General features: G+C 39.1%; 1 protein-coding gene across 2 annotated transcripts in view; it reads right to left on the bottom strand.

The window, feature by feature from the left end:
• Positions 1-17,193, bottom strand: part of Vrk2 (VRK serine/threonine kinase 2) — a 109,692-nt gene that overhangs the window by 58,983 nt on the left and 33,516 nt on the right. The window contains exons 3-6 of one of the 2 annotated variants that reach the window (XM_076937987.1): positions 12,884-12,969; positions 10,981-11,030; positions 10,228-10,297; positions 8,731-8,818 (exon numbers count right to left, since the gene is read on the bottom strand). In XM_076937987.1, coding sequence (XP_076794102.1) covers positions 8,731-8,818; positions 10,228-10,297; positions 10,981-11,030; positions 12,884-12,923 — 248 coding nt within the window. In that variant the 5' untranslated portion in view covers positions 12,924-12,969. The remainder of the gene's footprint in view (positions 1-8,730; positions 8,819-10,227; positions 10,298-10,980; positions 11,031-12,883; positions 12,970-17,193) is intronic. The other variant, XM_034508796.2, reaches the window with a different exon arrangement.

Here is a 17,193-nt window from a genome sequence, read left to right as displayed (position 1 = left end):
AGTTCTCTTAGTGAATATTCTCCAGTTCTATCCATTTCCCTATAAATGTCATGACTTCATTTTCCTTATGGTTGAATAAGATTTTATTGTGTATTTTCATTACCCATCTGTTAATTGGGCATCGAGGTTGATTCTATCCCCACATATTGTGAACACTGCAATAATAAACATAGGTATATAAATGTCTCTATGGACATAATGTTGCCTAAGACCCTATCAAACAAACCAAACCCCCAGGAGTGACTCTGTTGGGTTATACAGTCATACTCTTGTTTTTGTACTGACCTCAGCAGTTTACATACTACCACCAGTGCATGAAGACTCCTCGTTCCCAACATACTTGCTAGGACTTGTCGTTTGTTTTGTTTGTTTTAAATGATAGCTACTCATGAGAAATAATCACAAATAGTTATTCTTTTAAGATTTGTTTTTGCTTACCTATGCATGAGTGTGTGTGTGTGTGTGTGTGTGTGTGTGTGTTTCTGTGACTGTGTGTTACATACGTACAGATGTTTACAGAGACCAGAAAAGAGAGTCAGGTCTAACGGAGCTAGTGTTTTGGCAGTACTGAGCCACCTATGTGGGTGCTGGGAAGTGAACTTCATTCTTAACCACTGTTTATCTCTCCAGCCCTCTTGAGGTAGTCTTAATTTATATTTCCTGGTGGCTGAGAATATTAAACACTATTTCAAACTGGCCATTTTTATTTCTCCCTTTTAAAACCTATTCATCAAGTTCATTAGTCTACTTATATATATTGAATGATTTAGTACTTTTGATGTTTAATCTCTACAGTTCTCAATATATTTCATATAAAAAGTATTTATATACTGAAGAGTTGGCAATGGTGTTTTCCTATCATAAAGTCTATCTACTGACTAAGATGATTCCTTTGCTGTGTTGAGACTGTTAAATTTCATGAAACTCCTGTTGTGGTTTGAATGATAAAATGTTCCCCACAGTCTCTGGCATTTGAATTTTGTCCCCAGTTGGTGGTGGTATTTGGGAGCAGTTTATTAGATGTAGCCTTCTGGATGAAGTATATAGCTAGGGGTGTGCTTTGAGAAAGAAAGCCTCCAGCCCTTTGATCTCTCTGATTTCCCTCTCTCTGATGCTTTGTGCTTATGGTTCAAGATGTGGGCTCTAAGCTTCCTGCTCCACTCCCGTCACTATGCCTCCTGCTTGCTATCATGTTATTATGCTGTCCTGCCATTACGGACTCTAGCCCTCAAGAACCATAAGTGAGAACAGTCTTTCACCTATAAGTTGCCCTGATAATAATGTTTTATCACAGCAACAGAAAAGAAACTAATACAACCCCATCAGTCTACTTAGGAAATCTGCCTGAGTTATTGGAGTCCTAACCTATGCCTCTGCTTTGGAGAACTTTACCTACGCTTTGCCCCAACAGTTCAGGGTCTTTGGTCTTAAATTAAGGCCTTAATGTGTTTCAGACTGATTTTTCACACACAATGACAGATACAGCAGTTCTCAACCTGTGGGTTGTGACATGCTTGGTGGTGGTGGGGTGTTAATCAACACTTTTACAGGGGTCACATATCAGGTATCCTATATAACAGTCACATAATGATTCATACAGTAGCAAAATGACAGCTATGAAGTAGCAATCAAAATAATTTTAAGGTTGGGTTACCACAACATGAGGAACTGTATTATAAGGCCAGTCTTTTACAAGTAACGATAGCCAACATTCTCAAAACCATTGTCAAGCAGGCATTTTCCGTTTGTCTTTTTGACAGCTAAAAGTTAGGAAGTGTATCTATGTGGATTTACTTCTTCCCTCTGTTCTAGTCCACAGGTCTGTAAGTCCCTTTCTGTGCCATGGCTCCACCTTTCATGGTCACTGATCATAGAACAATTTGTGATCAAGTACTCTGATACCACTAGCATTTTCTGCTTGGAACTGCTTTGGTTGTTTGGGTGTTTTTGTGGTCTTATGTGTATTTTAATGGTTTTTTTTTCTAGTTTTAATTTTGAAGATGTACTTTAACTTTGATGGGGAAACTACTGAACCTGCAGATCACATTTAGTGATATAAGCTTTCTACCACACTAATTCTGGCAATCCATGCACGTGCAAGCTGCTCCATCTTCTACTGTCTCCTTCTATTTCTTTCTTCAGTCCCTGACCATTTTCACTGAAGAGGTATTTCCCTTCCACAAGTAGGCTTATTCCTAGAATTTTTTAAAAACGTATTGAAATGTAACCACCTCCTGTCCCCATTTTATTCTCAGCAACTTTGTCATGAGTACTTAAGCTGCTGTTTGTTTAGTTGGCTCACTAAGACCACAGTAGTAGGATTATTCAGTCCTACTACCAGGCTGAAGTGTTGACCAGACCTACATATTTTCTGGTGGATACTTTTGTGTCTCTTAAATACAGAATCCAGTAGGCTTTAAATTAGGATGGATTGGATTTTTCCTTTTGTATATTTCCTTTTACATGCTTCTCTTTTCTTTTCAAGTATTATATTAATAAGAGCAGAAAGTGGAGACTCTTGTCTTTCTGAATTTAGAAAGAATACTTTCAGTTTCCTCCTGACTCCTACAATGTTGGCAGTAGTGATTCTCGTAGAGCTTTTATTGCATTGAAGTATGTTGCTGTCTCGATTTTTTTTTTCAGAGCATTTATCATGAAGGGAGCTGAATATCATCAAAGGTATTTTGGGCCCTGATTAAGATGCTCATGTGATTTCTTAATGATTCCAGATTCCCTAGAGTCAATTTTCATGTGTATTAAACTTACAAATGTCCATGTTGGGCAAATCAACCATCCTTGGAATAAAACCAACTTGGTCATAATATATGATCTCTTTAATGTATTCTTGATTTTTATAAAAATTTCACTGAGAAATTTTGTACCTATGTTCATTAAAGAAATTGGTATTTTTTTCCATCCATGCCCCACCCCATTATATCCTTCCCAGTCTTAGTTATTAGAGTATGATAGCTTCACAGAGTGAGTTTAACAGTGCCCTTTCCAGCTGGTAGCTGTTTTTTTTCTTTCCCTTTCTGCTCCTCTCTTTCAGATTTACAAGCTTTTCTTTAAACATCTGGTAGAATCCAAAAGTGAATCCATCTAGTTCTTGGATTTTCTTTCTTGGAAGACGATTTTTTTTAAAACTAATACATCAGTCATTCTATTTAATAATAAAAAAAAAAAAGATAAAGAAGACAAAGAGAAAGATGAAGAAGAAAAGGAGAAGGGAAGGAGAGGGAGAGGGAGAAAGAGAAGAACAAGAAGAAGGAAAAGGAAGACAAGGGGAAGGAGGCGGGGGAAAAGTAGTAGTGTAGTAGTAGTAGTTGTTGTTGTTGTTGTTGTTGTTGTTGTTGTTGTTGTTGTTGTTTCACGAGCTTGAAAGACAGTTTAGCAGTTAAGAACACAGACTGCTCGTTCAGGGAACTTTGTTTCTACACCAACATGGCAGCTCCACAATTATCCATAACTCCACTTCTAGGGAATCAAACACACTTTCCTAGCCTCACAAGGAACTGCATGCACATGGTATGTTGCATATCCATACACAAAAGCAAAGCAAACAAACACATTTTCTGTTTAGCTCCTAAGGATGCTTGATGAACTGTTCCATCTGTTAATATGCACTGTTCAGCTTAAGTTTGGTTTGATTTGGAGTCTACCTTATTAAGCATGAAAATAATTTCAGCAGCTGCTCCAAGTTTCCATACACTTTCTAGATTGACTTCCTTCCACTAATTCTCAATCGTGGATGTCTTTATCAGTGAGGAGTGTTTTGTGGAGATGAATAGTAGTTCGGTCTTGTTTTTTAATCTATTTAGCCAATGGTTTCTTATTAGTAACTCTGAGGTCAATTGTTTGTAAGATTGTTACTGAGACATGCTTATAAACTCCTGTGATTTTTCTTGGTTGTTTCTGTGTTATTATTTATCCTTTTCTTTCTCCACCATTAATGCTAGAGGTTAGCTAGTGTACTATACTGGAGATAATAGAGTTCTTCATAGCTCTCCCTTATTCATCTACTAGACTAATAAAATATATTCCTTCCTTTACTCTTGGGGTCAAGAATGTCTTTTTTTCCTCCTATGTGTAGTGTTTATTTAAGTCTTCTCTAGTACTGTTGGTCAAGGATTTTTTTGGGTTTTTTGCTGTGTTGAAATGTCTTATATTTTGTATCAGTTCTAAAGATAAAATAGTTGAACATGGCAATCTTGTTTGGAAGTTATTTACTTTAAGGGCTTTATATATATGATTCCTAAGTTTTAGGATTATGGATAACAAGTCCACTGCTTGGATGACCAAGAAACAGAGTCAAGAAAGCCCAAAGACCTAGGGTAAAATCAAATACTGCTAGTCTTAAAAGAAAAAAAATAACAATATGATGACTCCTAATGACATTGGGTTATACTCATAGATGGATGTCTTCCTAAGCCATCATCAGAGAGGCTTCCTCCTGCAGCAGATGGGAATGAATAAAGACCCACAGCAAGACATTACACAGAGAGACTTGGAAACACACAGCTGTAAAGAGGATATTTTCCCCTCAAAGCTCAGTAAACCCCATGGAAAAGGAAGCAGGGAGAGTGGGGGAGACAGAGGAGATGGAGGACACCAGAAGAACAAAGTCCTCTGAATTAATTGAAAGATACTCATATGAACACACAGAGACTTGCAGCAAGCACAGGGCCTGCACGGATCTGAAACAGGTCCTCTGTATATACACTATGGATTTCAGTTTAGTACTTTAATGGGATTCTTGAGTGTGTAAATGAGTAGATCTCCAACTTTTATGCTTTCTCTCAAGGCTCTTTTATTTTTATGTTGGCTTGGCTTGTCCAACTTCTACATGATAGTTTTCATTTTATCTTCTAGTTGACTGTTTTGTTGTTATTCCCTAGAAGCCAGATCTTTTCTAATAAGAGATACAAATGGAGTAAATCCAGATGCGAGAGAAGGTGAGGAGCAACTGGGAAGAGTAAAGAGACGAAAATTATATTCTGTTTAGTAATAACTAGGAGGAGGAGGAAGAGATAAGAGATGATGACAACTACCTACATGCACACTGTTAAGATTTCTCAAGTACTATTTTTAATCACTACTATACTGCACATAGCTGTGCATGTTCAGTTACCCACAGAGTCTTTGGGCTCCACATTAGTGAACACAGGTAGAGGGTAACAGAAGTGATCTACCTACTGACCTCAGGCTCAGGGTTATTCTCAGTTGATACGATCTGCTCTCAGACATCAAGGGCAAGGTTAATTTTATCTACTACTTATTTCAAAGCTTGAACCACCTCCTCCAACCTGTATCCTTTGATGGCCTTCCTCCCTCGGGCTTGGTAGGGTATTTCTTAAGGATGCTTCTCATTCTGAAGCTGGGGCAGGTTAAATTTACATTTTCTGGTTTTCAATTACTCCTTTTCTAGGCCTTCAGGCATCTCAATTTTAAACAACCATGTTTTTGGTTTTTGTTTGTTTGTTTATTTTCCTCAAGATGATGCCTGTCTACAACCCTGTGAATCACACTGAGTGTCAAATGGATTTTTCATTTTTTAAATTTTTTATTGGATATTTTATTTATTTACAATACAGATGTCATCCCCTTTCCTCATTTCCCCTCCCAAGAATCCTCTATCACATCCCCTCCTTCTTTATGCTTTTATACCATTTTAATTACATGCATGTATTAAGGTCAGTTCTAGGTTGAGGAACTAGCAATACAATAGCTGTAAATAGTCAAGGAACAGGCAAGACAATAAACACAAATAGTCAAAGAAAAAGCAAGGCATTAAACCCAATTGCGTGAGCACTTCCATGATCACTGTTTCTAAGGGCTTATCGGGATGATCAAAGTATCTAAGCCTACTTCTCTGTCCTAGCCCAAGGTCATTTTCATGTCTGAAGCCTACTTCCTTGTTCTAGTCTAAAATTTAGATTTCTGTCTGAAATTACTCCTTTGTTCTAGCCTAATATTTAGATTTCTGCCTGAGATTACTTCTTTGTTGTAGCCTAAGATTTAGATTCCTACCTGAAATTACTTCTTTGTTCTAGCCTAATGTCAGATTCCTGACAGAAGCCTATTTCCTTGTCCTTGGCCAATGTCATATTCTTGCCAAGCAGCCCATTTCCTTATCCTTGACCCATGTCAGATTCCATGATGGGTAAGGAAGGCATTCTTGTCAGAATGACCTAAGATAGGCTCAGTTTTGTTAATGAAATAAAAGACTGGGAGAGGTAGAGAGCATTTGGGGCTACTTGGCAAGACTCTGACATAGGCCAAGGATTTTTTTTTTCCCTATTATTGACTTGTCCATCAGAAAAATCATCTGTTGGAGATTGTTCTGATGCTATGTATTCAAGTGCTAAATATTGGTCTCCAAGATCTGGTTGTCCTGACAAGCAAATCCTCACATATACTAAGTGATGCTATGTAAACCTTGCTCCCCAATTTAAAGCTATTGGTTAAATAAACATGAGTATAGCCAATTACTGGAGAGAATAAAAAGAGGCAAAGTTTGAATTACCAGGCTGGGGTCACAGGTAGGCAGGCATCACAGAGAAGGAGAGAGGAGGAGGAGAAAGAAGGGTACAAGAAAGAAGAAGGAGAGGACAAACGGTCTCCATTAGATGTGATAAACCAGGAGCATGTGGCCAAGTGAAATGTCCCCCAGGGTGGACTGCTGGAACAGAAGTAACAAAGAAGACTCAAACAACAAGTACTTGAGAAGAGCAACTGGGAAAGTAGCCAGTCTGGCATATAGAAAAATAGACTAATGGTAATCTCCAAGTAATTGTGCAAGATCTGATTAAATAATTCCATTGCACTCTGCCTCAATTACTAGGGAGCTGGTCAGGTCATATTAATCCCTAACAGAGTTTATTAAAATCCATTTTCAACCATCACCTCACTAAAACCTACAATTTGTTTGCTATATGACAAAACATTCTTGCGGAGACCAGAGGAAGCACACATTTCCACGGGCCAGATAGGGAGCCTACAACAGACCAAAGTATGGATACCACCAAAGCCCAGCTTGGCGAACCAGTGAGCTTTATTGGGATTAGCAAAGTATGGGCAAAGTATGGAGCAGAAATGACAAAAGGACAGTTACATCTCCAAAGCCCACCCCAGCCGTGGCTTACAGGTCACAAAGCTGGGAGCCTGAAGCCCTCTGCAAAGCCTGCTAGCAGCTGAAAAGCTTGGAGAGTGTCCCTTCCAGGCTCAGTTGGTCTAAATCTCTCCAGGCAACTTAGCTGGTTTCTGCTTCTTCCAGGCAGCTGGCCTGATCTGAGAGTCTGCTTTGCAGCTTAGAGGAACTCTCAGCTTCTATTACTTCCTCTGATGGGAGGCACCTAGTGTATCTTGTCAGTTTCAGGGACTCAATGAAGTTATTTTGAGTTATTGACCTTCCTGTTTAAGGAACTTCACTGAAGGATTGAGCAGTTTAAGTCTTGGAGGAAACTGTCACACATGACAAAGCTTGTGAGGGATATGGGAGATTGTTCAGAGGACTCATGAGCATTTTGTTTTGTTTTACCAGAATCCATCTGATTACCTTTGGGGATGAGGTCCTGCTGCCCTCCACCAGGATAGGAACCATGTGGCTTGGGCCCTGTATGGGAATGTTGCAGTCTTTGGTTCCATACATTGTATGTACCCTCTCACAACTTCTATGAATCTCCATAGTTCTTCCTTGGTTCAGAAGCATGTATCTTTTTCCTCTGACAATTGTCCTTCATCTGATCACACTGACATCTACTCTGCTAATTCACTCTCTATTCTTTCTTCAATAATATCCTACATAATTCTTATGCCAATTACTATAAGAGAAACATGTAACACAATCCAGATGATTGCTGTGGTTCATTTCGTGCCCTGTTTGAACGTTTTAAACTTTCTTTATATTATTTAAAGGTATTTGAACACAGGGCTGAGAGCTGAGCCTCTTTTTGCACATGTACAGTAGAACCTGTCTAAAAACTACAGAGTAGGATAACATCCATGACACTCCCTAGAACAAAATGGGTGCAAAACAAGTGACTTTTTCACAATCACAAGTAATAAATTTTTATGTGTACAGAGACACATTTAAGGGCAGCTTTATAAATTTCTTGGGTCTTATTTCCTCAAGGTAGAGAGTGATTCTCTCAAAACTTTCAGAGGTAGAGCTAGTGACTGACTTCTAGCAGAGAGAAGATGGCTGTAAGATAGGATACCACCTTTAAGATTAGATCATAAAGAAATAGTATGACGTGGATTCAGCTCAGATACACTCGCCTGCACATTTACACTCATATTTATATTGATAGTCTCTCTCTGTGTCCCTCTCTCTGTCTCTCTCCCTCACCCCCCCCTCTCAATCTCCAATTCCTCCTTCCTCCATCCCTGACTGCCCACCCATTTTCTGTGGGGAAAACCAGCTGTGGTTCCCTTATAACACACTGGTAGCTCATTGTAGAGACACCTTAGGCCTATCAATAGTCATGAGTGACCAATGGAAGCAGGCCCTTCCCTGGTAGGACCTAAAATGACTACAGCTTGGCAGATATCAGATTATATTCACCAGGGAGATCAGAACCTAAACCAAGCAAACTAGCCACTGTGGGCTTCCTGATGCCCATTTTTGAGTAGTTTGTTAACTGGCCAAAAAACATCGGATAGATCACTGAGGAAAGTCATTTGGTGATAATTGATCATATAAATTTGCTGTGATTATAATATGCTCTTTACCTTCTTCCTTTGAAATCAGTCAGACCAAATCCATAAAATATAGGAACTCCTAAATAATCAAGTTTCCTCTGTTGTACCCACTTTTGGACTGCAAAGAAAAATGTAACAAGAATAATATTTAGACAAGAATAATATTTAGAAAGGTATTTCTGCCTTTGTAAAGATGCCAAGGGATATTTATCAAACCAAAACAGTCACTAGATATTCTAAGAAAATAAAAACCTAAAAATATACATGTATCTATTCCATGGTTTGAAACTTTTTTGTTACCACTATAATTAACACAAAATATCTCTTTTTAAACTAAATTAACAGTGTCAGAAAGACAAAGTCTTACAAAATACATTGTTATCATTCATTCATAAGTATTTATATTCATAAAAATAAATCATTTCATCATATGCTAGCCAAGTTTCTCCATATATCACACGTTGACTACAAAGCATGAGTACTTTCCCCACCACTACCTACATTTCAAAGGTTAAAATCATGTTAGTCCACAAAATACAAATTGAGCACAAAAAGCACTTGACTGTGAAATTGCGGTAAAATAACTGTTTTGAATAAATTTAGTTTACAAAAAAAAAAAAGAAAGAAAAAGGAAAAAACCTAATTGAATTGTTTAATCCAGTTAAACAATCAGGTAGTGTAATCACCGTTCTTACTTCTCTGCCATATGTGTTTCATGCTACAGACAGCTTTCCTGATAAAACAATCACATTTAATGGATTCTATTTGTCAATCTGACACAGTTTAGGCAGTTGGTGGCGACTACAGTCAGAGTGTTTAGAAGCTTTATTACGGGAAGCAAAGTTAATTATTCAGGCAAGATCCATCATTCTTTTTCACCAACAGGATAAAAAGGAGCCTAGCCACACCAGTCATCATGACTCCTACCAACTCAAGCAACATTATATGTAAATCTTAGAAACTTTTCACTTTTCTTCATTTCTGCTTATAATCATTTCACATTCAAATCTCCAACCAGTAGTTCTTATTTATGATATCTAACTCCAAATATTTCTCAACATTCAACTGTTGAATATTTTCTTAAAAATCTCAACATTTAATCATTTACAAATACTTTAATCCACCTTAAAATCATTCCCTTTGTGTATGTGTATGTGTATTATCTACCTACTTTAGTTTTGCCACTATACCCTTTCTATCTAAATGCATCTTTATAAAAGAAATAATTTCATTATACAACCTTTAAATGCTTAGAAAACTCTTGATAATTCAACAAGTCAGCATGTTATGTAAAGTAGTAAAAAAAAAAAAACTTTGAGTTAAAATATATAACCCATTATGTGTGGCATATCAAGATGTGTATACCATCTGTCTTGCTTTTATATGTTATAACAGTTAAGTATATCACATTACAATAAAATTTCTTATGGAAAAGAATTTTCCAGAAGGCCAGAAAAAGACCAAAATGTTAACATTCACTTGAGCAAGTGTATATATGGCAGTAGCTGGTTAGCTAATTTTACTTACTACATTCTCTTTTTGCAGCTCTCTGGTAAAATTTAAGCTCTGAAAATAATGGGCCATTTTCTTGATATTCCTATGAAAGAAAAGTAATAATTTTACTAGGAAGAATTATCTTAAAGATAAATTATATTTCAACTGTGAAAATATAAGCCCCCACATGCAAAATATGTAATAGTTACAGAATTCTTCTCATCAAAAATAGGTACCAGATTTCTACTAAAAAAAAAAAATAATAATTAAACCAGTAAATAAATGTGAAAAGTTTCATTTTAGACAACATACTGTTTTGCAATCCTAACATAGTCTTACACATGAAAAAAGTCTTCTTCAAAGATATTATTAAAAGCACCAAGAACTGTGTACATAAACAAGCACTGGCTGTATACCAGTGTGTCCTTCAGCACAGGCATACTGGAAAGTGCTGTGGGGTTCCCTCACACACCTCTTTCACTGTCTACTGCATATTATTCATTGTGCTATGCACAGGACACATGAACAGCAGTGGAATTCTATGCCTCACTTTAGGGGCCTTACTACCTAAAGGAGTGAAGGCAAGAGTGCAAGAGGACAGATCAACTGAACACATGGCAAGATGTCACCATGGCTCCCAGTCTTCACACACTAATGATGTGTAAATGAAATATGTGCTTTATTACTGCGCACCTACAGAAGTTAAGGTGAGAAGTATTTTTATAAGAATAAAACAGAATAAGGGAAAGCCAAATACAGGAATATAAATACACGAACCACACTTACCACTTTTATGACATGTCTTGCATCTTTGTTTGGTTTATTTGTGGGGAAAGCTGCAGGAAAAAAAAGGGCAATTGGTTAATAATAATTACTCTAAATCTTTGAATATTTACCAAATCACAGAGAGATCTTAGATCTCTTAGTAAGTGAAGTAGATCATACAGAAAACCTCTTCTTATAACTATGGTACCATCTCTACTTTACAAAAGGTGTTACTGAAGCTAGATGAATAGAATAAATTTCTCACAAAGAAAAATAGATTGAGGTCTGAAACTCATATGTGTCTGAAACAGAGCACACTACATAACATAGTCTATATTCAAGCATTCAGACATGGGAAATAGACAGATAACATTAAGCACATCACCCAAGTGTAGGGGAAAGTAAGAATGCTAAAACAGATGAGAATGCGCATGGTAAAGGTGTCCCAGGAATATAGTTCTTACGTCCACATCAGAGTGGACTTCTCATTGGTCCAGCTGTCCAAATGAGCCACGTTTCTGTAAGGATCCCTCATCCATCCTCTTGTAAGGAGTCCCTTATCCATGCTGCTATACGTAACCCCAATAAGCTCAAAAACTGCTAAACGAGTTTTGAGTGGACTCTTTGCTTTGGTGTATCCCTGTCATCATTTTGGGGTTTCCTCAGGAAGTGCCATAGAATACATGATGCATGAACACTACTCAACAAAACCAAAGATAACAGAAAGAAACAATTGCAATGGATGAAAATATATACAACTAATGGCTGATCTGTCTGTAGGTAGAATGTCAGAAGGAGCAATCTCGATATGGCTGCCTTTCCCCATGTTGTAAGGGATGGTGTGGCTTCTCCAGGTAGTGATAGTTGCATATTCTTTGCTATGTTTGGTAAGACATGCAAGCAAGCCTGAACAATCTGAGCTAGGAACCCCAGGGTTGTTGTCTTCCTTTATATAATATAGGATGGCATGCCTCCTTGATTAATGGAATCTGTCTTATGCCCCTAAATATTCCAGTAGACCTGAGAATATACCATAATCCTTTGACACCAGAATGTATGAACATTATTTTAAGCCAGATGTACTAACTGTCAGTTGTATGGCCTCTGTTGTGAGCACTAAGACAACTGAAACTGACCTGTGTGCCCAGAGAACTGATCTAAGTGGCAAAAAGCAAACAAACAAAAACAACCACGTGGGTGCTATTTTTTTTTTCCTTCAGTGAATTTTGGACCCTTACATAAGTATGGCAGTGGTATTAATCAAGAAAAACATCCTTTTTTTTTTTTTTTTTTGGAGACAGGGTTCCTCTGTGTAGCCCTGGCTGTCCTGGAACTCACTCTGTAGAAAAGGCTGGCCTGGCCTTTAACTCAGAAATCCACCTGCCTCTGCCTCCCAAGTGCTGGGATTAAAGGCGTGCGCCACCACTGCCTGGCTAAGGGTGCTATTCTCTACATTAACCTTTAACTTGGCAGGAAAGGCTGAGGGGGTACATTAGCCTTTGGTGTGGCAGAAAAGGGGCAGGGAGTAAGGATGAGACCAAAGAGGCCTTCAAAAACTTAGATTCTTGGAGACAGTCAGTGATAAGGAAGAAAGAGACGCTGAGTGATAGAAAGCATTCTTCTCATCCAGCCTTCACACAGAGGAAGGGAAACATCCAAGATTCTGCATCCAGATGGGGGTCTTAACCATGGCCCAGTAGAGGACACTATCATCCCCACAGACACACTTAACCTGAACTATATGACTTGGGAAAACTTTTAAGTAGAAGATGAAGGAGAAGGAGACCATCCTCAAGCCTGGCTCATGAAGCTACTGAATTTAGGGTGGATGGGGTCAGTCTGGATGATATGAAAAAAGAATATACATATGAAATTAGTCATCCCTTCTTCAAACAAAGGCTGAATAACCTAAGGCAATACATACCAAAGCCGTCCTGATAGACTGGTTCACATGTGTGAGCCATTAGCCCCTTGCTTATCACTGGCTCAAGTTCCCATGAGCATCGCTAACTGGAAGACAGGAAAAGACAAATACTCCTGAGGGAACTGGGCATGTCAGAGGCAGTGTCTGCTGCCTCACTCACTGGGTTTATAGAATGATATTCACAGAAGAGTTAGTTAAGAGGCTGATGCGGTAGGGATCTGGTGACTGCTATGGGGTCTTAGGGGTTTTGCTGAACCTTGTGGTGAGAAGTGATCTTAGGAGCTAAGGGAGGTTCTGGCACATCACCATGTAGGCATGCATGTAAATAAATCATGATTACAAGGTATTGGTGACTCAAGAAAATGTGGCAGCATTTATGTCAAGGCAGAATTCTTAGGAAAAAATCTGACAGAAAACCAATTCTATCCTAGTAAGCTTCCAGAAACCTTGAGGGCCTGATCAAGAAGGGCTGGAGGACAAATGATTAGAACAGCACAGGTGACAAAGTTTGTGCTTGTTGTCAAGTGGGAAATAATCCCCTTGAGGACTGTGCACTCTCTCTCCCTGAAAGAAAGAAGAGTGAGGTGTGAATTGTTCTCCCAACCCAGCGCCTGTTCAGTAGCCAGGTGTGGGCAATGGAGAGGCAACTACCGTGGGTGTTTGGAGTCTCTCAGAACTGAAGAGTCACTCCACTAGCAATTGCACCACACAAGAGCATATCCCTACCCTCTACCCCACCCTTGGCTTTCAGCTGGACCAAACAGTACCAGCTGATGCTGCTGAAACCCATCAGCTGTAGGGAGACGCACAGCAGCCTGGCAAAGTGTCTGAGGACGAGAAACTAGAAAAGTTCACAGGAATTGTGGGGAGCCAAATACAGTAGTTTCTTTCATTGTAAGACACCATACCCAATATGCTCTTTTGAGGAAACATATGTACAACTTAACATGTGTCTTCATGTATTATTGCTTTTTAAAACATATCTCCCTCGCTTCTGAGTCAGTTACAATGAGCACTTGGTTGGAATGGATGGCAGAAAGCCTTGAAAGAGAAAATGCAGCTAAGGTTCTAAAGGGCATAAAAGCTTTTGCTCCTGTTATCGAGTGCATGCTGGTAAGTACAGGGTAGGTCCTTGTTGATGAAAGCATTGTATACTTGAAGAATGTGGAGGATCCAAAGAGCTGGACACTCCCCACTGGCTGGTTTTATAGTGCCAGGCTACCGGGGAAACACTGTCACCAACAGCTGTGAAGTAAATATTGTGCATGCTATACTACTGATAATGTTGGGCAAGAGACAAACAGAGGGACAGCACGGATGCAAGCTGATTAGATTTTAGGTCCACTCCACATGTCTGAACAAAAGTCCATGGCGGAGAAAGTCAAGAGCCCCAGTGGGAAGTAGTGCTTATTTTCTTAAATCATGTCATGTGCCTACCAAATTGCCTTTATCACAGTTTTGTTTACATCCATAAAATATGACTGTCAGCCTCAATCATAAAAGAAAAAGACCTAGCAAAGAACAGTGGTCACAGCACAGTCACAGTTAAGCTGCTGGGAGCAGGCGGCTGAGGTGTGACAGCCAAAAGATGGAGTGGAGTGTTGGGTGCTATTGCCACCAAATTCATACATTCTTTCCTGGAAGAAGGGAACCCGTGAGTAGTAAACAGTTGAGAGAGAAGACCCGTGTGGATGGAGCTGCTGCAAACTGGGCAGGGAGCTCCAAGAATGCAGTTCTCATGACCTGTCATCAGGGTTACCGTAGGCTTTCCAGTAACACAAGGGCCAACAATCCTTCATGCTCTTATCAGTAACTCCAATAAAGCCACTTGTTCATCAAGCCATAATTAGATGGAATTACCTATTTGTCTGTTCATGTTTTCCATTTGTATTAATAATTAAACTTTTCAAAACTCCACAGATCACATTTTAGAATAAGTCAATCCCCCTTTTTACACTGTCTCAATGATTATAAGATTATTTTGTGTTGATATATATATGTATATATATATTTCTTATTTGTATTTTAGAGGCCTCAAATCTTGTCAGTCTTTCACTCATTCCTTAACTCATCAATTACCTAATCCTTATCAAAAAGCTAGAGTACCCCAGGCATTGAGTTAGGGATTCAGACAATTTCAAAGAAGGGGAAAATAACAATGGTAGAACTAGAATTGAACAAAACAAAACTTAACATCATGACTACAAACATCAAATTCTGTATTCAGTTTCAGTGTCTGATGAAGATGCCGATCATCTCATTATTAATACTAGTAATTCCCCTTCTAAAATTACCAGCAGTCATCTTTTTATCATTAATTAGCATCTTGTGTATGAAATGCTACAAGAGCTCCATCCAGTCTAACATTACAACTTCCCAGCTTCATCCCCAGCCCTGAAGCAGGCTACCTGCAGGGCCCTGCCTTGTCTTTTCTCTCTGCAGAGCCCCTTGACACCTAAACTTCTTCCTTCACTCCATCCCTTTGTGTCAGGAACCAATTCCCAGAGGCACTATTTACCTGGGAACTCTCTGGCCATGCCAATCTGGGATCTTCACTCTCCTTCCTGTATGCCTCTCCAAAGTCTCCAGTTTCATTCTCAGCCTGGTAGCAGACTACCTGCAAGGGCCTGCCTCCCTCTCTGGCTCTATCCCATAGGGAATGCAGAGATTTCCTTAGGAGACCCAGCTTTCCTGTATCCTATGGAATCTCTCAGCAACTTCTCCTTTCTAGGCCATCCTTATTCCTTCATGTCAGTTCCTAATACCTAAAAGACATTCTGTCCAGGGCCCCCAGGGTCACATATGACAGGGACCAAGAAGCCCTCTGTATCAGGCAACCTACACCCACTACAGTCCACAAAGAACCAGAAAAGACAACAGAAACCAAGGAACTAAAAATCCAACCAACAAAAACAAGACTAGATATCAACACCTGGAATTACAATCTTCCCAAACCAAGATGCCTGAAAACACCGGTATAAGAACATTGTAATGTAAATCAAGCATATGCATTTATATCCACCATCAGATAGACCAGTATGAACAAACAAGCATCATCTTAGAGAGCTGTTTAATTAAGGATTGTTGCAGAATAGACCTTCAACTACAGAACAACATCTAAGACTCCTGAGGAAGTCTTTCAAGCCCCTCCAGTACTCCTGGTACTCACTCCCAAATAGACAAGATTCTACTCATCCTGGGCTTCACTTTCCTCATCCACCTGGCCATCCATGCTGGAAAGGGAAAGTCCCTGACTCCCAGGGTTATATAGGCTACAGCATCCTGGTACCCAGAGAGGAGACTGGGAAACACAGCATCCATCCCAGACTCCACTGTTTCCCATTCCAGTCCAGTGAAGGAACCATCACACTGATTTCTATAAAGTGTACAAGTTTGCACTGCCACCAGTAATAGATGCATGTTCCCCTTACCCCACGTATGAGCTATCATTTGTTTTATTGACCACTGTGATTGATGTAAGATGAAATCTCAAAGTGGTTTTGAGTTGCATTTCTCTGATGTTTAAGAGTGATAACACTTCTTTAAGTGTTTTTAGTCATTTCTGTTTCTTCTTTTGAGAACTCTATTTAGATCTGTACCCAAGTTTTTAACTGAGCTATTTTCTTGAAGTACAGTTTTTTTTTTTTTAATTTTCCTGTTGGATATGTAGTTGGTAAATTATTTTCCTACTATATAACCTACCACTGCATCCAATCAGTGGTATCCTTTGCAATGCTGAAGCTGTTCAGTTTCATTAGATCCCATTTATTGTTAATCTGAGTGCATGCTAATACTGTTCTGTTCTGAGAGACTTTTCCTGTGCCTATGAGTTCAAGACCATTCTCCACTTTTTTTTTTTTTTTTTTAAATCAGTTCCAATGTATGGACCTTATCTTGAGGCGCTTTTCCTGTTTGGAGTTTTGTCCAGGGTGATAAGTATAAATAGATCTTCTGTTCTATGAGGAGCCATCCAGTCTGACCAGCATCATTTGTTGAAGTGTAAAGCCCAAAGGCCACACTACCAGCCCCCCTCCCCCCAAGGAAGCTGGTGGAGATGGCAATCAATGCAATTGCAAGAGGATTTTATTGTTCCAACTCTTGGGGCCGATCACTCATGCAGGAGAAGAAGTGGCTCCGAGCACACTGTGGCAGAAGTTTATATACAGTTTGAGCAGGGCAGTTTTTAGCAACAGCAACTGGGCATGATACTATTAGTGATATAGTTTAATCTTTAAACTGGTTGATTGGTGTTGGTGGGCTGTTGGGGACCTTCTAAGGGGGAGCTATCTGCTGCCAGGCAACTCCATTTT

The sequence above is a fragment of the Arvicanthis niloticus genome, chromosome 7 (assembly GCF_011762505.2).
Source record: "Arvicanthis niloticus isolate mArvNil1 chromosome 7, mArvNil1.pat.X, whole genome shotgun sequence".
NCBI classification, from domain to species: domain Eukaryota; kingdom Metazoa; phylum Chordata; class Mammalia; order Rodentia; family Muridae; genus Arvicanthis; species Arvicanthis niloticus.
Note: the sequence above shows the minus strand (reverse complement) of the source record. Positions and strands in the feature narration are given on the sequence as shown.